Raw genomic sequence first — 25,437 nt, 5'->3', positions numbered from 1 at the left:
TTTTTACCTAATATAAACTCTTATTTGCATTTTTTTCAAGTTAAAGCCAGATTTCTTGTGCGTTTTAGCAGAACAGTCTTTACTTGTTACCTGGGACACCAAACTACCAGAGAAAAATCACACTTTTAAAAGAATCTCTCTATTCCTCTAACACAGTGCTGGTGCATTTATCAAGGCCAGTAGATTCTCCGTCCAAATGGTGAGAGATTACTGTTCTCATTGCTTCAATATCTGTGTGATTGTAACTGCTACAAGTGCAAGTGCTGCATTTACGCTTTCACACGGTGCAGAATGTTATCTTTAAATGTCAGACTGGGAACACATGGTTTGTTTTGCGAATAAATCTGAAGTTGTTCCTTTAATGTGAATCCTCAGTTTTGTTTTATGAAGAGAACATGAAACCATGAACAAAATATACAGACATTTTAAAGAAAAAAAAACTTTATTTACCTCCATACAGTAAACTGCTTCAGAACATCCCTAACAAGAGAAGTTATACTTTGCATTGCCCCTTTATTAACAGCATACTTCACTGAATTTTTAATCTTATCCACTCCAAATGCTTGAGATTCTCATTAGAAAACATTTCTGCTGAAAGAAAGTCAAATAAAATATTCACAAATGATAAATTATAAAGACAAGCAACCAAAAGTCTGCAGTGCATCACTGGCTGACATTTGGGTGACTAATGCTAACTGTCGCTTTCCTACCTTTGTGTACCACAAGTTTCATCTTCATAACTTGAATAAAAATAAGTTAGCCCACAACAACACAGCTCTAACTCACACAACTGTAACACTATGGAGTCTCGAGCACACCAGTGGAGTCGTACACTCGATTACAATAACCAACATTATTACATTTACATGATTGATGGTAAGCTAATGGAATTATTAAATTTGTCACTCAATAGTACAGCTTCATTACTATCAATTAATTTAAGCAGATTAGCAAAATATCTAAAATGTTTCTATTGTTTCTTACTGTTTAAGGAGTATTTTAAAAATCCATTTTAAAATTCCTTCATTCATTATTAATTTAAAGCATTCCTAAATGGCACAAATGGTAATTTCACAATTTTTATGTTCTACATCATCAAGATGTTTTTTTTGTGTTTTGATTACTTGACTGACTGGTTCACCAGCAACAGCATTTCATTATTCCACTGGCACAGTCCAGACTCATTAAAAACAGCTTCAAAAGTCTAAATAATTTGACCATCTGCTGTTTGTATTGATTTTTGCCACCTGTTTTTTGGTCAGACTGTCTTAGTGTGAACACTGTCCACATGTGGTCTGGTTGAGTGTACAAGTTGGACAGTGGCGTTGGCTACAGAAAAGCCTGTAATGCAGTAGTGCGTGTTTTGCCAGGAAAATGGTTTGGTTATAGACTGATACAGTACAATATAGCTGGTCCCCAGCGTTCACTCAGCACCCCCTTTCACCTCAGATGAGAGAAAACTCACTAAAATGCAACTTCTAAAGAAACAAACTAGACAAATAACTTAAATCCTCATCATCCATCAGCTGAAGGAAGAAAACAGTAAAATGGAAAACATTGAAAAAGCCACAGCTGCAAATGTTCGTACTGGAGGCTGTAGCCCATATCCAAACTCTCCGCTCTTGTTTTTATTCATTTTTCAGAACAAGGAGAGGATTTCACAAAAGGGAGGAGACGGCTGCTCAGACCTGGGCCCTGAGCTTTTTCAATAACAAGGAAATCAGAATCAGACAGTGCTTTAATAAACATTTCTCTCTGAAAAGCTCTGGATTCAGGCCCAGGGTCGCATCGCTAACGCAGCCTCGTGACCGTGTGATTTCTGAGACAGGCTACGGATTTCCTGTTGAAATCAAGTATCCAATGCATATTTTGAGAGACCCAACTACAACTTGCATAAAACTAAAATACTGCTAATAAAACAGTATCAGATTATTAGTGATTTAATGCATAAGAAGACAAATACTATGATTTGTTTAACATTTTAAACACTGCAGTGTTTCCCACAGAATTACATTCTAATTGTGGTGGTAGCTCGGGGGTGTCAGGCTTTCATGAATTATATACATATATATAGAGGGAGAATTTTTTTTTTTTAAATTAAATACAGTACTACAGTAGTGCTGTTCATCTGCCCTGTCCCTTCTGGTATTCCCCTGGACTGAAGAGGCAAACATTCAGAGTTTCTGAACTAGCATGAACTTTATTCACTTGCAGATCCAGTGTGCCGACCTTGGCAACAGCTGTATGCCAATGTTAGCTTAGCTTGCCAATAACACATTAGTTGAGTTGGATCTCCGTGATTTACAGCGTTACTAAAACAAACACAGGAGGAGGAGCTGTTCACAGACGGTCTGTACTCATGATTGTCATGTGTTTGTGTGACAGAGAAACAGAGCGGGGCATGGAGGGGGTGAGCAAATATGCGCTACGTACAGCACAACATTGATAAAAGATTTAACCTACTTTAAATCAATATGTGGCATCAGTGTTGATATTCTGGTGGCCCACCACATAAATCAGCGTATGGGAAACACTGCATTGAGTCAAAGCAGAGGGACCCTTCAGACAGATCAATGGGTCCACCCACCCCCCCCAAACTAAAATCATTTGTTAAATCACTAAAGAAAGCCTTTTTTTAAAGGAAGGGTTAACCAATTTGCGAAACATGTTGATTAGATTTTTTTCCCCTGGGTCAGGGTCTAGTATGGATCTAGAGCTTGGACTGGAAGCAGCTGGCCTGGCTCTCATCACAGCTCACAAATTAACAGCCATCTCATTTGTTGAATCTGTACAAAGGCAGATTCAACAAATGACTGTGGTTTTAAAGGTTACATGATGTAACTACTTACAAGCAGAACTAAATTAAACTTGTGCACAGCTAATAGGTGTACGGTACCGACTGGAGGCAGAAGTTATGAACAGCAACAGTTTTACTTGAATGAAGGAAAAGTTGCTTTTGTAGAATGAACCTATGTAATTCTACTTTTTCATATCAAGCATGGCAAAAGAAGGCGCTTTAGAGAATTACATGCTGCATTTTATTTTGTGTATAATCTAATGTGTTCTAAAAGTGAAATTACTATGACAAGACTATACAGGTAGTTACTGCGCCTGATTTTTTTGCCAACAATGCATGGAGCGGCGAGTTTCAGAAGTAAGACGAAGGCTAACTGATCCTCCCTGCTTCCAGTCTCTATGCTAAGCTAAGCAACTCCTGTCTCTAGCTCTATACCTGAAGCACAGAGATGACAGGAATCAATCAACATCTATGTCTTGACAAAAAAAGTAAGCATCCTTCCCAAATGTTAAACTATCCCTTAAAATTCTTTTTAAATGCAGACCACCCTCTAAATAGCCAGCAACATAGATCTACATCCCTACTGTTTAAAATCAAACTATGTCATGCTAAAGTCTACAAATGAGATGCATCTCATTTTTTTTTGCATATGATTTCTAAAGCTTAAAGTGTTTGTTTATGCCCAGCAGGTCACAGAAGTAGTTTTATATTAAATATTTGTTGAGCTACATATCTTCAGTGTATTTATTTACAATACATGGACTTGAGTGTGTCACTGATGCTCATGTATCTGGGTTAACACACCTACAGTCGGTCCTTATTGAAGGTGGTTATGAGAGTTGAGATTTCCACAGAAACCTAAAAGCTATTAATTCAGCAGTAGCCCAGGTGTGTGCATGCTACATGTTTTGTTATGCGCGAGATTAAAATCATTAAATAGACCGTAATCTATAAAACAGTGTCTACAATATGTCTGCTTCACCCACACCCAAACCCAGAGAGAGCAGTCTCAGCAGTCAGTTTGCCGTCACTCAGGCCCACATGCCCGGTTTATGCTGGTTAAAGCTTCTTAAATCCATTTGTTCAGCTATAGTAATGTTTCCCGTCCACAGGGAAACTACATATCCTCCATCTGCCTGGTTTGAGAAGGCTGTAGGATCCAGAGTCTGTTTTGTTCATTGAAACATTTTTTCTTCAGTCTATAGGAAGCGGACTGCTTGCTCGCTCGCTCGTGCAATGTGTGGTTTGACGTCCAAGCAGAACACAACTTTTTGTTTTCTGTTTTTGGTCACATTGTTGTTTTTTTTTTACTATGAGGTTATTCCACAGAGTGGAGAGTCACCGCAGGTTCACGGTCCTGATTTTCTAGATGATCGGGAGTCAAACGAAGAGACAGCAGGATGACAATGGACGTGCTGAGAACAGCCTGGGATCACACGCCATACTTAAGAGAATGTGTCTGTGCGTGTGCATGCTTACACAAACTTTCCAAACATCACACACTCTCTCCAGTCACCACCTTGTCAAGCCGGCAGTCCTTCACTCAGCAGATGATGGGAGCATCCCCTTCTCCCTCAGATGGAAGTGCAGAGTGTGGAAGATGCTGAGCTGCTGTTCAGGTTGAAGCAGCAACAGTTGCTGTAGCACTTTGCTGGGGTTTGGTCCCCTGCAAGACAACAATTAAAAATGTGAGCCCATTGGAAACAAAAGAAATAAAAATAAATAAATCCCAATCCTACATAAAAAAGGAAAATTCCAGAAACTAAAGAAAAGCTCGTTTGTCGTCTGACCACTGTTGTCTGTATTTACATTGTCATCTAGCAGACCACACTGACTTGCACTTACAATAATTTGAGGAAAAAAAACTGAAGCTTTGATCAACCTCAGATTGTTTTCATGAAGGCGTAAAGTCTTACTATGAAGGGATGTGACTGTGCTACAGGTCTGCAGTTGGTTTCTCTAATAATCCACCTTTTTACATTTGAATGTTTGAATAATAACTTCTACAAAGAGCCAGTTCACTGTGGCACATTGATTAACAAACTTTACGGTTTTCAGTTTGCTGTAGGGTGTTTTATTAATTTTACAGACAGCTGTCTTATGTGCTTCTACATAAACGTTCAGTGCACAGTAATCTAGCTGTAGGGTTTTCTTTTCATTATATAATCTGCTGATTATTTTTTTCAATTAACCAAAACCTTTATTGTAAAGTCAAAAAATGCCCCTCCCAACTTTGCATACATGAATACATCAGTTAACTTTGTTGTTGCAGTGATTACACTGCAGTAATACTGTTAATGTCTTTATGAGGAGTCCAGTATGGTTACTGAATATGTGAGCACTGACGGAGGCAGAAGCACACGTCCGCTGTTTTCTAGTTAAGCTCCTTTTATTTCGCAGCCATCTGAAGCTGAATGAGAACTGATATACAAACATTTAAAACAACTATAAGGAACTCGATAACACATCTTTAGGTTTCAACACCTCTCCCACTTCTTACCTGATGAAGCTGGCTATGTAAACGTGGGTGAAGGTGGCCATCAGGTACTGACAGTCGAATCGATCCATGATGCCGCCGTGGCCGGGGATGGTGCTGGCAAAGTCCTACAGGAGAGGAAGGACTGCACTGTCATAACACCAGAACTCGGGTATGAAGTTGTCTAAGCATGCTTTCAGACTGACCAACCTCCCTGTTCTACATGTGCACATTGCCATCAAAGCCATTTTCTCTTAAAGCCATTATACAAGATACTTGCTTGAATTCACCAATCAAACACATATGGTGTCACTCAGAGGTGACGTGCTACAAAGGCAGAATAAACCAGCACTCACTGGCTGTTTGAGAAATGACTTTTCAGTGACAGCAGTGGTGCTGTTTACAGCTGGAAGCAAGGTGTCGCTGATCTACCAGTCACTTTAATTCAAATCTCAGCACGTACCACAGACCAAGTGCTCCAACCAGTTTCTGCAATATTTGAATCTCTCCCATAACACTGTCTGTGATCTTGTAGCTTGAGGCAGCATGCCAGTCGGTCGAGTGTGTTTGTGCAGTGTTAAAATAGTGAAGTAATGGCAGAAGGTTTCATAAAGAACACAGATTACAGAGATGCAAACTACAAACTTGTGGCAATGAAATGAAAAACAATGACTTAACGTCACTTGAACTTCACCTGATTAAAATATTTAATGGAGAACTGTACCATTAAAGTAAGATGATACATAAAAATCAAAGGAGATGTTCTTTACTTTGATTTTGAAGGCTCGCTTGAAGCCACTGGCAAAGAAGCCACCAAACGGCCCAATGAGAGATGCGAAGGATGAGAGGAAGATGCTGTGGATCTGGAAGGGGTACAGGTTCACCGTTTCCTAAAAGACAGATAAGGAGAGATGGGACAAATGATTAACAGCAAAAAGCCACATCTTAACCTGCTTTCTAGCCTGATGTTTACACAGAAGTTATTTATAGCAACTGCAGCACATGAATGTGTTGAACAAATTGTTTAAATGTGAAACCTTTAAAAGTGGGAGTTCTTTTAAAATCTACAAAACAACAAAAGCTACAAAAAAGACAATATAACCAACTGGGCACAAGTGGGTGAACTGGATTTACAACTGCTTGACATATACAACCCACTCACAATATTTAAAGATTACCAACATCTCTTATGTTTCAAATGGCCATATCTGATGCAAAAATTTTAAGATAGAAGGAATGAAAAGTCTTACCCATCTCAGCGTGTTTTGTACAGCAGTGGGCAGAGTGTACTCCTGCATCACAAAGATGTCAGAAGGCTCACATTCAACTGTAAATCCATTGGTCTCACTGTTGAAGCCCACAGGACACACAAAGTACTGGAACTGAGACAGTAAGTAGGCCATCTGAAGTAAACAAACACAAACAAAGAAGACTCTGTATTAGTACATGAGAATGACATTAAGTCACCACAACTGCTCAAATAAGGATCATGCTTTGGTGCAAGTTTCCACCAGCTACATGCTAAAACGCATCAATGACACATAGTGAACACACTTCAAAAAGGATTTTACATCCTAGCTGGTATAGGATTAAACCACTAAACACCCACGTTTCTAATGGCAACAAAGAATATCTGGCTTCCTTTACTGAGCTAGAGCCTGGAAAGCATGTGACTGAATGCTGTGAAAACACTGTTGGTGAGAATGACAGTAAACTGCCAACAGTCACAACCCAAACAACTGCAATAGTAGCAATGGTTGTTTTCTTATCTGCAGATAACCAACCAAGATTTAGAGTCCCAGTCTATCTAGCTGGGTCTGATCTTATTGTGTCAGCTACTACAAACAGTGGCCAAATAAATAAATAAATGCAAATTGTAGCATACTCACGAGGAAGCTTAAGACCACAGTGGAGAAGAAACCTCCAATGAAGCCCTCCCAGGTCTTTTTGGGTGATAGCTGCAGGGGACAACACAGGGTGGGGTGGGCGTTTAGAGACAGTAATAGAAGCAGTCTTTCATGTCAACATGACATGGGGATTGTTCCTCAGCCTCACCACAAACATGTGATTCAAAATAAACTCTTTACGTGGACCTCAGCTCAGCTCTGGGTTACTGAACAGCTCTTCTGTGTGTAACCATAGAGCAGTAGCACACTTGTCTTTCGTGCACTTATTCCCTATTCAATTGTATAGTTTAACATCCAAGAGAGAATACGGTACATCTTCAGTTATGTAAGAGTGCAGTTTGACCCAGTAGTGTGAAGTCAATCTGGGACAGGACTCATTTATTAGACATCTTGCAACAGAGCGGCTGTGGCTCAGGAGGTAGAGCAGTAATCCCCCAACCGGAAGGTCGGCAGCTTGACTCCTGTTCTTTCCAGTCCACCTGTCAAAGTGTCCTTGGGCAAGACGCCAAACCCCTAAGTTGCTCCTGGTGGCCAGAGCAGCACCTTGCCACAAAAGGTTGCCTCAGTTTTTTATAAAAAAATTATTATTAATGATGTCTCAGTGTGCAACAACCCAGCAAGATGTGGGATAACTAGAATTCCCCACCAAAGGTGGGTTAACTCGCTTTAATGCTTAAATTTTAGCTCATCCCATTTTACTGACTTCAAACAAATAACAGTTACACTTATCTGAATTATATGACAACTGTCACATCGTTTAGTCAAACCATATAAAACTATTAAAGGAAATCATTCTCTAAACTTTTCATAATGGTGAAGAGAGAAATCTCTACCACTGTCTGGCTATTAACATCAACTCTTTGCACTGCTGCTCTTTTTAAAACCCAGGAGTAACAACACTACATGTAAATAGGAATTAACACAACTGAGAAAACATTAGATTTACCTTGATCAGCGGAGTCCTCCCAAAGAAGAATCCAAACAGATAGGCCATGATGTCATTGCAGATCACAATGGAGATGGGGACAATGAACCTAGAAAACAAGACATTTCAACCATGTTGAGACGTGGTGGGGGAACCTACTGTGTACCATGCATTACCCCAAATCTGTCCCTGGAAATTCACCTCTAGTGTGACTTGACACATGTCACTATGGCAAGGACAAATAACTTGTGAGGTATTTGGATGTGACAACATGTTCAAAATATTAAAAAGGAAAGATTAACTATTATAACTGCAGTTGATTCCAACTTTAAAAGGCTATAGCTCAACAACAGAGAGCGTGGATGACGACACATGTACAACAACACAACTGGTTCCTCGGGTCTGTCTTTTCTGCTTACCAGATCATTCCTTCAAACAGGTTCTGAATGACAAGGTGGGACTGAGTTACCACAATCAACAGGGTCACATGGGTCCAAGCAAACTGAAATGGCAAACACAAACACCACAGTGTCACTGCACCAGAATGTAGACACGCCTGCTCAGAAGTTGGCTCGTGTCAGAAACCATGGAGTCATACAAACGAACAGACAGACGACGCCAGGAACACTGACAAAGCCACACTGCCGAGTAAGATGATACACAGCACATGTCGAATATACCAAAGGAAGATATGACGGTGTGAGAGGAGCAGGCAGCAGGTGGAAAAGCTTTGGCACGAGTGTCGCAAATTTATCAGACATATTGAAACAAGTTTTAGGAAGACGAACACAACTAAATATGTAAAAAAAAATAAATAAAAAAAAAAAAAAATTAAACGACAAAGGAGCTTTACCTTTTGAGGAAATGTTTTAATAGCTGACAAAGAAATGTCAGTGCTTTTTGGGAGGCAGACGTCTAAAAATGCTCATGGCACTTTAAAGCACTCTACATAAATTTGTCTGCTAAACAAAATTTTATTAGTCAATGAATGCAAAATGGTCAGTAGAGTCAGCCGGGGCATGCAAAGTGAAATAATGATGCAGCCACTGCATTCGTCCTGCAATTATCCAGGATCATTCTGCATAGTAATGTGGACAGCTCATCAAATAGGTACAACATTTAACAGCAAACTGTTTTGTGTATCAAAAGTGTGTAATGGCCAAAAACTTCTGTGGCAACATCAGAGCACAAGAAGCATTTTTGAAATCTTGTCAGAGGGACACAACAGGGGGTACGAAGCGGTGGCAGGCAGTGGATGGGTGTGACGGTTAGTGCTGGAGCAGAGGAGTAGGAGGAGAGGGTTACTTGGCTGATACACACCATATAAAACTGCAGGCGGTAATGTTTCTTCACTAAACTCAGCACAAACATGCAGAAACCTGTGAAAGAGTAGACAACATGCTGTCAGGTTTTACTCCAAGATTACATACAATACGTATCAAACGTAACAAATTATATAAACTGTATGGGGACATGAGTGGAGCATGTCTGTGACTAAACGATTAACGGCTTTCCTTCACAAAGACACCAAAGGACAAAATGCTGATTGAATTCAGACGTGTGGATCTGAACCGAAGGCTCCTGTGTCAGGTTTAAACCTGGGCAGGCCCTCAGGGGAGCTGTTACTGCCAACAGATCGAGAAGACGCTGAGTGCCCTTGGGGCTCAAACTCGAATCTGACGCCTGGATGGGTCGGCTGAAAGACAACTAGGTCAGCAAGACTCTGGAAGAAATGTATTCAACCCGCCTCAGACTCTAAAACGAACCACTGAGGGATCAGCTGACAGAAGCTTTATTCATCCCAGAGGGAAACTCACAGCAGCAGCATCACAAAACTCAGGCTGCTGCCGCTCTATTCCTGCAGTCAGACAGAACTGTTTGTACACAGATGTGCAACATGTTCACAAAAATCCTCTGCAAATGCAAAGCCTGTGTTCAGGTCGGTGTTTGCACTGGCCAGTTTGGGGTAATGCTTTTGTGTTATCTTCGACATAAACATCACAGTCTTGTTTTAAATTTATTTGACCTTTTTATTCATATCACTGCAACCCCAAAAGTACGATTTATAGCAGATCTTAGCAGTGAGGTTGGTACACAAACAAAGACCAGAGCTTAGTTGTAATTAACTGTAGTTTTCCTTTGGCTATTTTAGATTATTGTCTCTCACAAGTTGGGTCTCTTTGGTATGATCTATTAAGGAAAGCCGGAGGAGTTCCCAGGAAATACGCTTTCTTGTTAACCACCACTTCTTTGTTCACCTACTGTATGTGAATCACTAGTATATAATGAGTATCTTGATAAAAGCTTCATGTTCATGGTTTTATGGTACATCCGGCTGCAGTTTACCTGAGCAGTAAACTTCAGGACAGGCTTAAAGACAGGAGTGTGTGTCATTAAATGACCTTGGAAATTAATTTATAACTGTTTCTCTTTTGTTCTGTTTAAGTCTAATTCAACTCTTTAACTAAAGTGGAAGCACAGGGGGCGAGGAGTGTGTGTTTTTCAGATACAGCGAGACCCACCTGCGAGGTACAGAGCGAAGGAGATGAAGCGGTGATAGCGAGCCAAGAACTGCAGAGGCTCCTCCCTCTGCACCAGAGCCCCAAAGTAATCTGCTAGAGTTTCACCATAGAAGAAGTAGTTGACACAAATCAGAAAGTACCTGAGGCAAAGACAAAGATGGAATTATTTTTGTTAATGTGATTTTTCCCCCCAGTTTGCTTAAGTGCTCTTTGATAAAGAGGGATGCTGCCAGGCTTTATTTCTGATTTATAAATTTAACATACAACATACACAACATGTGCAATGTATAAAAAAAATACTCATCTCTTCTTGTGTTAATCCTGTGTTGTGTAGGTTACTGGGTTTAAATGTCTAGCAGTGTTTCTTGTCCACTGTACATTGACCTGCTCTGTGTGTGTACGAGTTTGTAAGGGCTTGTTATGACGGGTGGCCTTGGTGAAAGGGGCAAGTTTCAATTAGCCTTCATTTACTTCCAGCATGGCAGTGATCTTTGCTCCTTGCTGCATTGAGCGCTGCTCTGATACACTGACAGTGTATGGGTGTGTATGCAAAGGTGACTTGTTAACACGAACACTACTACAGAACCAGAAGCAAAGGCAGGCCGGGAGCCAGGTGGCTGTAGCAGACTCGTACTGACTACCTGCAGATGACACTGACCTGAGTCAGCGTTTTACTGGTGGAGCAGCAAAGTTAAATAGATTGTGGCTGGCTGGAGAAATGAACACATGGCACTTCTAAACAAAAGGATACTGCCTGTTTTTGCCCTATTTCATATCCTTACATAACATCATATCATTAAAGACAGCTCAGAATACAGGTCTTACACTCAGGTGGCCTGTTGGCCCACTGACAGGCCACTTGTTCCCATGTGTAAAGCATGGCTAGCATCATCTGAAATCACTTATGTTGATACTCTACTCAGGGAAATGTAAATGTTTTTCTACAAAAAGCGAATTGTTTCAAATGTTACATACTTTCTACAACCAAGCAACATGAACAAAAGTACCACTGAGGCCCAAAGGAGAGCTGTCTAATCAGAGAGTACGTGGATGACAGCAGATATTTGATGATACCGACACAGCTGACAAAAATATAATGATTTGTTTCATGTGTTCTTAAAGACTCACCATGTAATTTACAGTGCTTCTGACCTAATATGCATCATACATCATGTCAAACAAAGCTTCAAGATATTATACATAAAAAGAATGAACTCCACACTGGAAACCATCTATGACCAGACACAGGTGTGATTCTTTACCGTTTCCTATATATAACAGGCAGTGTGTGTCCATCAACACGGTTCAAGTGTCTCAACCACTAGCTAAAACACACTCCTATGGTGAGATGGGAGCATAAATGACAACTGAAAAGTCTATAGTACTGCTCTTTAAAGGGTAAAGCACTGTCAGTTCATAATGCATCCAGAGCACATCTGCTGTTTACTGTGAAATCCATTTACCAGCTTAGTGTCCTGAACCAAGGTAGGTCATAGGAATGGTAAACTCTGTATCCAATGGTGATGATTTCCTGGAAACACTTGATTTGGACAATCATGACCTACGTCAGACAACAGGAAGGAAGCAGAAACATGACAAGAAATCTCAGACTGTAGAAAAACAACAAAGTTACAGGATATTGGTGAGTTCACAAAAGCTTGCACTGAGCAGCATAGATGCACTGAGGACTCGTACAACCACTCAATCACTGTGACTTACCACTAATATAAGAGTGACAGGTCCCATATAGATGATGGGGACAAAGCCTGAAATCATGGCTATAGACAGAACCCATCGTATCCAATAATTCTTCCATCTGTGGAGAAAGGAAACATTTACTTCCTCAAACTCTCATGAATATTTTATTAACTCATTTACACTTCATCTGAGTTTCATTTCAAAGGAAGGGAGATGGAAGACAGTAAAAGTGTGACAGATATGTGACTTGCTGTCTGGCTCTGCCTCTGCCTGGCTTGGTCTGAAGCCCCTAGGTCTTGGTCTTGTTTAGCTGGTCTTGATTACAACACTACTGGAACTACTTCCTAGCTCGGTGCATGGTTAGCACCATGAGAAGAGGACCCGGCGGCGCAGAGCGGGCTGGCCCAACCACGCTCACGAGTGATCGACACAGTGGTGAACAAGTCGGGTGATGTCAAACAGCCAGTGGAGCTCACTGGGGCTCAGATCAGTGCTCCTGTTAGTAGCTGGTACTGTTAACTGGCCACAGGTTCAGTGGTGGTGAATCCTCTAGGGCCTAACAACAAATCATTTTACCAGTACTTCCTGTGCTGTGACACCAACATGGCTAAAACATGTACTGAGGCCACAGGCTCTGGAGTGTTCTTCATAGCACACTATAGGGTGTTTGACGCTGTGAGACACACTGCTGCAGTGCCTGCTGCCTGGGAGCAAAATAAAGGAGAGAGGAAACAGCTGAAAGCTGCACAGGAGCCAAGCAGGGCAGAGAGCCTGACGTCTGCTGCATGAATGGGGGAGAAAAACAGCTGCATCGTGAAAAAAGCCGCTGCTGCTGCCACTCAGCAATGTGTGCTCACACACACACACACACACACACACACACACACACACACACACACACACACACACACACACACACACACACACACACACACACACACACACACACACACACACTCTGACTTCAACTGACTTCATCCCAATCAGACACTGTCTCTTGCTAAAACTACCTCCCTTCACCTTCAGGTCAGCCCTCTTCTATTCATCATTTTGTTCTCTCCATTCATCTGCTGCCATCCTTCCTCCTAAGCTCTGTGAAATCTATCCCCCTCCATCTATCTGTTTCCCTTTAACCGTCTCTTCTTCCTTCTGTTAATTTCTTTCCTTCCCCATCTCCCCCCCCTGCAGTCTGTTTATCCACAGGTGTCTGCAGCACACCGGCACCTGAGCCTGCAGGGATTAATGCTTCACTCCATCACTCGCTGGCCATGCCCTCCACTTCTGTTTACCAAATAGGGCCTCATTCATTTGTGTTCAAGGTGCTGCTCACTTGAACTGGTACAGACAGCTGAGTGTAGCAGTCCTGGACTGCTGGGAAGGAAGTGTTTTCACACCATGAGAACATAAAGCCTGCAAGAACACTTCTTTTAATGGCCGTTTGTGTACAGTTTTATCTCCAGCCTTCTTTACATTTCCCAGAGTTCATACTACTCAATATAATGGTCTTGCCACTGCAAAATATACATATAAATTCAAAAATAAGATGACTATTTTCTATAGGCACAACCGACAATACTTTAGACAACAGCATAAGGCTTGACATTCAGGTTCACAAGGATATACTGTGCAGTGATTGATTGCAGGTGTGTCAGCCGCTGAGTGGAACTACTCACAGACTTCATTGGGCTTCTACCAACTTTAAGCACCACAACTTATTATGTCACTGCCATGTTTGTTTATACACAGTGCAGAGCATACATGATGATTGTCATGTGACAGGAATATTGTAAAGGCACCATCATGCCTGACTCTCTGCTGTGAATGTCAGAAATATAAATAAATAATCCTGTAATGATCTCCACCAAGGAGTTATGTTTTTATATGCATCAGCTGGTTTGTTCACAGCATTTTTGGAGAAGTAGGGTATGGCCTACAGAGCAATCCATTCGATTTTGGTGGCGATCTGGATCATCATCTGTATTTCTTCACCACTGTGAAATGTGGCCAATTTCAAGATTTTTGCTTGTAACTCCATACACAGCGCCTAGAATGCTTGGACAAACACTGCACATAAAATTCCTATAAGATCTACCTCATACCAAAGTCTGATCTGCAGCCAAGTACTATTCTGGAATTGCTGATTCAGAATATTTAGATTTATAGGGCTCACAGAAAACTGGCTACTGTGAGACAAACAATGCAACAGATTTGCAGCAAAGATAAATTCTAGCTAAAACTCTGCTGATTCTGCAGGATGTTGACGGACTTGGCCTGTCGGCATCATGCATGCAATGTGCTGCCAAGTACTTGGAGCGCCGTGCTGTAACCACTCGGCCCCGGGGCACCCTGGGTGTCCGCCTCTTTGACGTATCTTGAAAGGTTACTGAGCTAGATCCTGAAGAAGCCCACCATTAGTGAAATAGGTTTGAACTGAAGCTAACTTTTCTAAACTCTTTCACCTTCTATGTCAAGTCCTTTGGCTAAATGCAAATGTATCTGCATTTCCCTCACTGCATTGACCATGTTTACCCATCTCCATAGAATACAGCCCATTTCTAGTCCAGTTAAACTACATGCACAGGAGATAGATGATAATCATTCCGTCAGGGTCTATCCATGAAATGAAGGGGAAGCTGCTTGTCACAGCAACATGATGGCTGAAACAAACCCAAACAATGCTTCAGGCTTCTTTAGTTTAGGTATGTAAAAATCAGTACACCACCTGATCTGCACATTTTAGGCCTTGTTTTGCATTTCTGCCAAGTCCAACTTGAGCACTGTGGCTGCCCTGGCTTTGATGTCTGCAATGTGACCTACTTGCAATCTGTGGAATCTAATAGTTTATATTTGTTCCACTTCCTGTTGTGGGTTGCTGCGTCAAATAGATCTATGTAGCACACCAGGGCAGAAGCATGCTAATCCAATTGTAAAAGTACAAATTTGTGATTTTTAAAAAAATACTTCTGTAATACAAACACTTGCTCTTATTTTGGGCTTTCACTCTTTGAAATTGATCGTTCACAACTGCTACCACCATTTTGGACATTTTGTTCAACTACACTGAGCTAATTGCCTTTCATATAAATATATAACCTTAGACTAGTGTCTAGTATGGTTAAGTTGTGAATGTTAATAAATCTTTTATCCTTCCAATCCATTGTGTGGCAAGACCAAGGTTGGCAGTAGCTCCTGAGGAGATATCTATCCAGTGAAAACTCTAGGACGTACTTCAGGAACAACCAGGTCATGTGCCAGTATGTGTTTCATCAGCACATACCTGGGCGGCAGCCCCTCCAGAGCTTTGTTCAAGCACTGTGGAGTGTGGTCTGCATCTGCTGTGGAGAGAGGAACATCTGGAGTGGCTGCTTTGGAGTCATCACATTCTCCCTCTGCATCGCCTTGCAGGCCCAGCCTGTCGTCGGCATCGGCCTCCTGCCAGAACACATAGACACTCAAATATACTGACGTATGATAGTGAGTGTTCACACTTGGTAGACAGGTCAGTGTGAAAAACACGTGCAGACAGCAGGGCAGTGTATACAAGGAGATAACAGAAAAGGACATTTAAACTTCATCCTCCAATCAAGACAGAGACAGCAGATGTACTGTGTGAGGGCTTCTGAGATGCAAATGACAAGGTAGTCAAATAGAGGCCAGAGGCTGCTGGGTGTATTCAGTAACAGACACTCAAGTATTTCAGTGCCTCTGCAGTACTGTTTGTCTAATACTGACCTGTGGTAAATGCATTTACATCTATACACTGGACATCTGAAAAATATCAACTGAAAGCTCCCACAACAAAATGTACACAAAAGGACAAAGTCTGGTTCCGACCCTATCAGGAAGCTGGAGGATGAGTGACCGAGCATGACTGGGCTGAAAGTCTACACCTGGTTAACATGCTGCTGCCCAGAAGGCAAACAGCTTCACTGGTGCTGCTAATCAATCTTTAATAAGGTTTTTAAACCCAGTTAACACACGCAACAGCCAAATTTCTGGAGCGCTACATCCAGCTGGAACCACATATATGCTATAGGATCACACTAAGTTCTCCTGAGTTTGTTGTTGTAGTCGCAAAATAATTAACAGTTCACTTCCTGGGGGCCAAATTCACTTTATGCTACATTTCAATTTTATACTTTTAACTCTCCGCTTTTATTTTAGCATCATATGATTTCAGTGATTTATTTCAAGCACAAATAGAAAGACTTTCGGCTTTTCCCGTTTAGGGTCGCCACAGCGAATCGTCACACTGACGACTCACATGTTGACATTTGGCAAGTGTTTTACGCCGGATGCCCTTCCTGACGCAACCCTGACTCAAACACGGGGCACAGCGGTGAGAGAGCTGCACCTTAACCACTAGCCTACCAGGGACGGCTCATTATTTGAAGTTTTACCAAATTTTATTAAGTAATTACCTTTTTTAAGTTAAATTTTCCACATGGATTGTGTTTGTGTTCCACACATCCAAAAGTTACGGTGCTTCTGACCCAGGGACACTAGAGAGTCAGTTTACAGTAAACAAGGTTCTCTAGTGTTAAATACAAAAACAGACAAAAGACAAATATTGAGGGAAATTCTGCTTATGTCCCGATTACAATAAAAACAATGCAAAGACTACAGTTCTCACTGAAACAATCTGATGTACATTCAGATTGAGCAGCATTAGTGTAGACAAGGCCTCAGACACTAATGTCATTAATAAATAAGTGACACACCTTCATTCTTGATTTAACGGTCTGCCACGTACCTGTATTTAAAACCAAGTCAAATTTCTCCTTAGCTCACACACTCAAGAGGCTCGCTGATGCTCTCAGATGTTTCTTCCCTTTCAAGGCCTCTTTCACTCAAACACTGCTAAATACGGTTAGTGGGGGGCACCAGGGTTTAATTTAGGGAGCCATTCATGTAGAAATAAGATCTCTGACCTTGGCCAGACACTGTAATTAGCTGGGAAAGCGCTGAGACTGGGAGCAGGCTGGGGTCAAGGAGGAGGGGTGACTTGAGTTGGTCTTGGAGATTCAGGAGACAAGAGGTGTAACTGTAGATTTCTACTCAAATTTTAATGAAGAAACATTGATGCCTGGCTGAAACAGCAGAAAGGTACAAGGTCCCACATGGAACTTAGACATGTTGACTGAAAAAGTAAAGAAAATACAGCAGTGGTCAAAACAGCGTCTCTGTAGAACTGTTCTGGAACTAAACAGCTCGGTGAGAAATGGACAGAGTGTACACAAGATAAATACAGTTAAGTGTTAGCTCTTTCAGGATGGGCAGTTTGTCTCGTCACACAGAAATAATCATTCAGTTCAATTTTATTTTTATAGCACCAAATCACAACAAAAGTCATTTCAGTGTACTGTACATAGTAACATCTAGACCTTACTACTATTATTGTAGAAAACAACCCCAGCGAATGGCACGTGGCGACAGTCATCATAAAGTCATACAGATGCCTGTTTTTCAGAAAAATGGTAGTTTAACTAGTAAGTTTCCCATTGAAAACTAGCCACGCTAGCAGTTAGCAATTTAAAATTTCATGTCTTGTTTATAAAAGAAGCCTGCGAGAACCTTAAAATTATCTATGTAGAAATAGGTTTTGAAGTACACCTTCTTAAAACATCTAATCATCCATGTAGACCACAAGCACAGAGACTCATTTATAAAGAATAATCTCAATTTAAATTACAATATCAGACAAAAAAAACTCAGTGAGTATACAATGGAACCAACAAACACTTTCGCTATTTTAACGTGAAGGCGTGTGGCCAGCGACTGCTGGCCGATCACCAGTTCAGTAATGTCTGAGTAACATGAAAGAAGCAAGAAGGACACAAAGATGAAGGACAAAACTAGATCTAGAAGAGGTAGGTACATTCAGCAGGTTTCACCAGCCACATCAAAATCCACCTACTGTTTAAATAAATCCTAAAGATCATAAACTAAACTTAAATGAGGTGGTGCAGTTGTGCTGCAAGCAGCCAGCATCCAGTGAATCTATGGGCATTTAGCTTGATCAGAAGTAACCAACAAGGTCCAGAGGAGAAGTGAACCAATGTCCTAATTACTGTTTGAAATAAGTCCTCTCTACTTTAGCCTTGGAGGTTCAAGACCAGTGAGAAGCTGCTACTGAGGAGGAAAACACAGCGACATTCTCACCATAGCACAACAAACAGGTCTACACACCTGTGAGGTCCAAACTAGCAGATACAACAGCAGTGCCTGGCTCTGGTCGCAGGAGGGGATCACTGAGTAAGCTACTGCCTACATGGGGTCACTCATGCTACAGGGAATTAGGCTAATCTGCAACCAACAGGGACTTGAAGCAGCAGGAGAGCCAGGAGCTCTGAGGTGTCGTGTGGACTGAAACGCTCATTATAGAAATCAATATTTCTGGATGAAAGTGGAAAGCTCAGCTCTATGTAATCATTCTTCATTTCAGCTTTGGACTTTGTCAGCCTCATCTGCATTGGGGCTCTGCTGTAGGTTGACATGAATGCTAATATTTGTGTTGCATGCTTAGCTGCATGCCAGCAGCTAAGCCCAACTGCTCTACTGTCCACAGACATTTCAAACTAGGGTTGGGCAGAATGAAGCTGTGACTGGCAGAGCATTAAATGCCCTGCTGCTAGAGCCAACACAGTGCTGCAGCTGGAGGCTTCAGTGACAGCCAGCTGGCCAGCAAACAGCCCACAAAGGGTAAATGTCATGCGGAGCTTTGAGCAGCCAATAACTGTCCTGGCAACACACAGCCGGGTGTGTGTGTGGCTGACTAAATAAAAGTTAATACTGGCTTCAGAGCCTTCACAGCCAGAAAGGGTGTGAAAATACATGGGTATAGCACGTCCACAAAACACTTAGGGCAGAGACACACCAAGCCAACACAAAAGAACCAGCAGTGACAAAGGCACTGCTGTTCTCTGCCCTTAGTCTTTTGGCTGTGGAAGAAGGAGGTTGTAGAGGCAGGAAACTGCACTAAATGAGTGATCCTACTGTAACAGGCTGACTTTCCTGAACCATGCTCTGCTCGTACACTGATTCACTAAGCTCAACAGCCAACCAGAGTTTTGTCTCTTGCCATTGATTCAACATGCCAGATTGTCCGAAAAGCCACCGACAGGATCCAACTAGTGCCAATGGTGCAGGACACACCACAAAGACAACAGCGACAGATGCCTACCGACAGCCCAACATCGGCCGATGGTGGACTGTCGGCCTGGTGTGTCACATGCCCTAGAAACATGCCACTGAACACATAACTATTTGTCAGACTGTTCAATAATGAAAATAATCATTGGTTGCAGCCCTACACTTAGCTTCACTTACTATCCATGGATATATTATTAGAAAGCTGGATACCAGATTACAAGGTGGTGCCCACAAAAATATAACTCACTTTACCTAGGCTCGAAGGACGTTTAACAAAAACCTCCAGTGGATTAAAAATTCATGATGCAGAGAGTGAGAAATGACCTGCTCTGTAGTTTGAGGTGTCCTGTTATCAGTTTTAGAGATGTCTCTTTTTTATCATTGTAGTTTATGGAGAAAATGCTTTTTGGGCCACAGGGGGATTTTTCGTCACAGTACCGGGAGTGGCCCCTCGAAAAAATAACTGGCTGAACAGTGGAGTGGTGGCACTGTATCCATCATGCAGGAGTACACGTCATATGGGCTGTTCTAGTATTGCTGCAGGGTGTGACACAACTATGTGATCCTTCAACCTCCCAAATGAGACAATTAGGCTGACACATCCATCTAAAGCTCTGCAAGCAATGCCAGCCTACGTCTTACCAAGAGCACCTCAAACTGGCTGACAGAAACAGGAAAACCTTTGCCATTTCAGAAGAAAAGGAAAAGACTGTAAATCACAACACTTCTGGGGTGTTACCCAAGGTCCTCTTGGTTTCCTGGGGGGTGATTCACATGCTTGTGTCACAGTTTTGCTCCTTCTGGTCTGAATCATGGTGTGTGTGTGTGTGTGTGTGTGTGTGTGTGTGTGTGTGTGTGTGTGGTTAACCTAGCCTCATACCATTTAATTACAAGCCACTCAGGGCTTGTAAACAAATATCATCAGATGGACCCACAAGCCGTGCAAAAACTCCAGTCTATAGCTCAGCCTCAATGTCAGAGCCTCATCTGAGCTCTGAAACCAAGTGATCTAATATTGTAGGCTAAACTATCAGGATGTGTTTTGCCCTTTGTACATGTTTGCTTATTTACTTGGAACTACTGACTGTGAGTCATCATCCAAGTGTCAGTAACATCTCCTTTTACCCATAAACTCTCTTTCTGTAGTCATTTCACTCCTAATGGACAACCCTTTATTTTCAAACACACATTTTAAAGCACTTCACACCACTTGTATGGTACTGTTCTCACCAGCCCAAATAACCAAGCTAAATCATGTGAATGCACCCAGGGACCCGGACAGATACGTCCAACAGCCATACAACCAAATGGCAACTTGCTAGCTGCTTAAGTGTTCGCAAACTCACACTTTGTAGCTGCAAACATTCAGCTAGCAATTTAATAGGTATGCTTAGCTGAAACCAACACAACAGTCCTGCAATAAATCTTTCCTTCATGAAGGATAACAAAATAGCAGCACAAACTACAGCCTCCAAAATGATCACACAGTTGAATTGACACCTCTCTGAACACAAACTGAAGATCACCACCTTCATGAAGGAGGATTTTCCACAGGACTGTTGGATTAGACGTACTTAGTTTTGGCTTCTTCTACCCAGCTGCGCAGCTGGGTATACATTAGCAGCATTTAGCTTGTGGCTGTGGGGTATCTTTCCAACTTAATGCAACATAAAAAAAAAAACAATGAAGGTCCCTGCCCTCCATCTTCCGTCATGATCACAGTCCAGTAACACGTCAGGTTGTGTGAAGATTTATCTGAAAGTCTGTTTGTCAATAGATTAACAGACAGGAGAGCATCACAAATAAAAGTCTATGCACAGCTGCAGGGTGGATCTCTGCTTAATGTAGTTCAAGTCTAAAACCAGAGTCTGAGTGTAAGCAAGCTTTTGCAGATGAATAATCCAAGTGCATTTCCCATTACAATCAGCACTAGTGACTACAATAAATCGTACTCACACTACACAACACTATCTACGGTAAAGGGAGAATAAATTAAACACCTTTCTTAATTAGGCCTACACTGCATGTATCTTAGCTTCTGTAATGACAGTATCATTGCAGTGTTCCCCATACAGTGACCAATATGTGTCAGACCGCCACAATCTCAAAATTGGCCACCACATATTGATTTAAAATATCTAGGTTAAATCTTATTTCAATGTAGTGCCGTGTGCCGCTATTTCTCTCTCTCTCACACACAAACAAACAGGGGCTGTTGAGCAAACCCGTTGATTAAATCCCTCACCAATATGTAACGTATGCTCTCTGAAAGTGTGTCGAGCAATTCAGAAGGGAAGAGAAACATCCCAGAACACCTTCAAATCCATGCATGCCACCACATAAATGACACTTCCATTATTATCTTAGCACCAAATTTTTACCCAAATGTATGTGTGCAGATCCTAATAGCTGTAAGAATAATCTACAAATAATTATTTTCATGTTTGATAAACTGCGAACAATTTTCTTGTTTTTATAGTTTGGCCTTGGCATAAAATAAACGATTCTTCCATTTCTCTCAGCTGATGCCTTAAAATATTTTCTGTGGCAATAGCCCAAAACACATGATATTTAGGTTAAAAATTCAATCATCAATTTTGACAGCGATTCATTATATTCAGACGTGCCTTTATGATTTCCGATGGGTCCGTTAGCTAATATTTTGTGGAACAGTCACTGTGGTCGAGCTCCTTGTGTAGCTCTCAGTGAGACTTGTTCCCCTCTCTGTTCCTGCTCATCAGGTTTGATGAGCGCCTTCTCCCCACTCTGGTTCCTGTGGGCCTTCTTGTGCAATACACAACCTTCCAGTCTGCCATGATGAAGGACATCCCAAAGCTCTATTTTTCTGCTCTGAGGCGGCAGCTGGAGGAGCTATAACCAAGAATACATGAGTGCATCCTTCAGAGAAGTCTATTTTCTTTATTGGAAGTCAGTTCGTAATTGGACACTTCACATGAAGGACCAGAGAAAAGGACATCCCATGTCAGTTATAATGTGTTTCCTCAGTTTCTCTCTCCTCACAGTTTATGCTTGCATCATATGTGGGGGGGGGGACTAAGATGCAAGTGAGGGAAACGTGGATGTAATTTAAATATGCGTTTGTTCCTGGTCACTGTGTGTACGTACAGTTCGGTTGTTTTGGCATAGCACCACATTTGACATCTTATTAGTGCATGTCCTCACCTCCTTCAAAGTCCATTTTTGTCCAGGTGCTGCCCACTGTTGCCCTCTCTCGGCACATGAATCATGTGAGAAGCATGACTTGACAAATGCAGTGCAGTGTGTTGGCCAACACTTGTTTACATTTGCAGAAGAGAAGACTTCTCTTGCATTAACTATAAGGAGGACTGTTGTGATGCAAGTTTCAGCTAATAAAAGACAATGAGATGCATTCCTATTTAACACTGGCACAGGTATTCAGATACATTTGTGATTAAGGCCACAGATGATTACATTTTTAAATTAATCAAATTATTTTCTGATTAATTGAGCGATCCTTTGATTAACATACCTAACAGTACCGTCTCTCTTGACTCTCTGTCCCACCAGCAGCTCTCTCTTCTCTAGAATGAGCTGAACAATGGCCTTCCTCTGTGTATTGACCTGTTGAGAGAGAGAGAGAGAGAGAAACAACATGTATAATTAGGGTTGCAACTCATTAATATTTCCACTATCAATGGACTCAAGCAGTGATAATTTTTTCTAACTATTTGATTAACTGTTTACACTATAAGTGATATTTTAAAAAAAATCCATTAAATGCTTCCAGAGCCCAGAATGACTTCTCAAGGGTTAATGATGCTCAAACTAACCCTGCAAATGAAATGAAGCAGCAAATGTTACAGCCTTATGTCATATTGTGGAGGGTCTACACCATCTCTGTGTGCCACTGGTGGCAGATGAGAGATAACCTGAACTGAATTAGTTCAGCTTAAGTAATAAAGCACACAGAACACATTACTGCATTTTAAATCAAAGTTACTTTATCCTTTTGTCTTGGGGCAAATATACTGCTAAAAAAATAAAGGGAACACAACATAGTTGAATGTCTTATTTTTGTGTTCCCTTTATTTTTTTGAGCAGTGTATTTGGTCACTGCTGCCGTCATGCAAGGAGGGAAGTGTTTGGTGTGAGAAAAATCAATGGGGAAGACACAAGAGCAGCAAAACATGATATGCAAGTCTTTTAAATCAGTTCTGCTTAGCACTGGCCACGTTGTGTGCACCCGAGCACCTCTTTATCTCTCACACTACAAGTATAGAGGCCTTCCATGGCTTTTATCTGTTTATTTAATGTGATTCAACTCTGGGAATCCAACTTTCAGGCTTTCAGCTGAATGAGCCAGCAGCAGCCGAGTCTTCTTCATGGTGACAGTGAAAATGCTGTGACATCCACAGCTACGATGAGGGCGTGAACCTGGTACCAAAACAACCGTTCTGTCTTAACAAGGTGCCGTTTCCGTGACCACCTTGCGGCTGTTGCAGGATTACCAACTGCTAACTAACAAGCCTATGGCGCTGCCGTGCTAACCTGGCAACCCAGCTAGCTTAGCCAGTCGGCCAGCGCCTGACAACAACCCGCCTAACTAGTTTTGAGGGCGAGGTCTCACATGGAAACTGGCGTGTTTGTATCGCTAAAGGTGTCGTTTACCTTGTCGCTGATATTGTCGGTGCTGTCAATATCTCCCCCGCCTCCGCCTTCGCCTCGCTTCCTCAGCTCGGTCATGTTTCGCTCGTTTGGCCGCCGGGACGTTAAGGTGTCACATAAGCCGACTCCCGGGGAAGGAAGCAAGGAGGGAAAGGAGGGATAAAATCCTCGGTTTTCTGAGAAAGTCCTGGATTTAAAAAAAACAACCTGAACCCTAGGTTCGCGAAGGTCAGCTTTCCCTAAAACCAGTAGGCACTGCCAAAGCGCTACTATCCAGCTCTACGACACACTAACCAGTTTCCTTCACTGCGTGTGTTTGTTTATGACCGCAGTCCCTGCGCTCCTCTTACTCCTAACGACGCATACAGTTTCCGGAATCAAGTATCAAAGTAAAAGCCTCGATCAGACGTGAGTTCCAGTAGCTCCTCCCCCCACTTGGTTTTCAGCAGCAAGAAAGTACTCAGATTGTTTACTTACGTAAAACTACTACAGTGTAAAGACACTCATGTACACGTCCTGCATTCAAAATGTTGCTTATGTAAGTAAAAAATACAAAACTATTAGTACCACAACACAGTAGGCTATACTTAAAGTAGCTACCAAAAATAAAAGTTTATTATGCAGAATGATACATTTTGTATATTATATTATTTGATTATAATTATTGATGCATTATCATGTTTATTACTTTAATGTTGCAGCTGTTAAATGTGGATCTAGTGTTATAACTCTCATATATATACTTATATTGTGAAGCACAGCTGGATAGCTTGTGAATTTCCCACCAGGGTTCAATAAAATGTTATTATTATGCTGTTTGTTTATTTAAATCAGATTCTGAAAAGTTATTAAATAAATGTAGTGCAGTAAAAAGTCGAAGTATAAAGGAGCAGAAATGAAAATACTCAAGTAATGGCAATGGCTATGAAATTACAAGAAATGTGAATGCAGCAAAACTTACCAATCAAGCAGAAATAATTGAAAATCTTTGACTGATTAGAAAGGTCAGTCCCACTCTAAACCTTTGGAAGCTAATATCTCTGCAGTACTGTCAGTGCTGTTCAATGAGTCTGGGTCACAGGAGGCTTCAACAGCACCTCTCCACATCAAGACAAGTTCTGGAGCAGATTTCTGTAAAATGTCTGAAAATGTTTCAGACTGTAGCTTAAATGTGATGAACACAATAATGCATCAATAATTACAATCCAATAATATAAATTATTATGAAATGTGCCACTGTGGTAGCACTTTTACTTACTGTAAGTAAACAATCTGAGTCATTCTACCACTGATTATGGGTTTAAATTTTAAGC

General features: G+C 41.5%; 1 protein-coding gene across 1 annotated transcript; it reads right to left on the bottom strand.

Moving 5' to 3' along the window:
• Positions 1-422: 422 nt before the first annotated feature.
• cds1 (CDP-diacylglycerol synthase (phosphatidate cytidylyltransferase) 1) lies at positions 423-24,488 on the bottom strand. The gene is made up of 13 exons (XM_020595058.1): positions 24,128-24,488; positions 15,603-15,757; positions 12,347-12,443; positions 12,091-12,188; positions 10,628-10,767; positions 9,426-9,484; positions 8,525-8,607; positions 8,127-8,214; positions 7,163-7,231; positions 6,524-6,676; positions 6,044-6,163; positions 5,298-5,401; positions 423-4,463 (listed from the first exon to the last, which is right to left on the bottom strand). The coding sequence occupies exons 1-13, from the start codon at positions 24,200-24,202 to the stop codon at positions 4,337-4,339; spliced, it is 1,368 nt and encodes a 455-aa protein (XP_020450714.1). The 5' UTR covers positions 24,203-24,488; the 3' UTR covers positions 423-4,336.
• Between the last annotated feature and the right edge of the window lie 949 nt (positions 24,489-25,437).

This window comes from Monopterus albus, unplaced genomic scaffold, assembly GCF_001952655.1.
Source record: "Monopterus albus unplaced genomic scaffold, M_albus_1.0 scaffold26.1, whole genome shotgun sequence".
Lineage (NCBI taxonomy): Eukaryota > Metazoa > Chordata > Actinopteri > Synbranchiformes > Synbranchidae > Monopterus > Monopterus albus.
The sequence above is the reverse complement of the archived record's forward strand: the minus strand, read 5'-3'. Positions and strand labels throughout refer to the sequence as shown.

Excerpts from the sequence above, each read along its gene's own strand:
- cds1 (XM_020595058.1), bottom strand. The coding sequence starts at position 24,202 with ATGACCGAGCTGAGGAAGCGAGGCGAAGGCGGAGGCGGGGGAGATATT. Across the intron at positions 15,758-24,127 it reads CCGACAATATCAGCGACAAG|GAGGCCGATGCCGACGACAG; the intron begins GTAAACGACACC and ends GTGTTCTGGCAG. Across the intron at positions 10,768-12,090 it reads TGGTTCAGGACACTAAGCTG|GTACTTTCTGATTTGTGTCA; the intron begins GTAAATGGATTT and ends TCTTTGCCTCAG.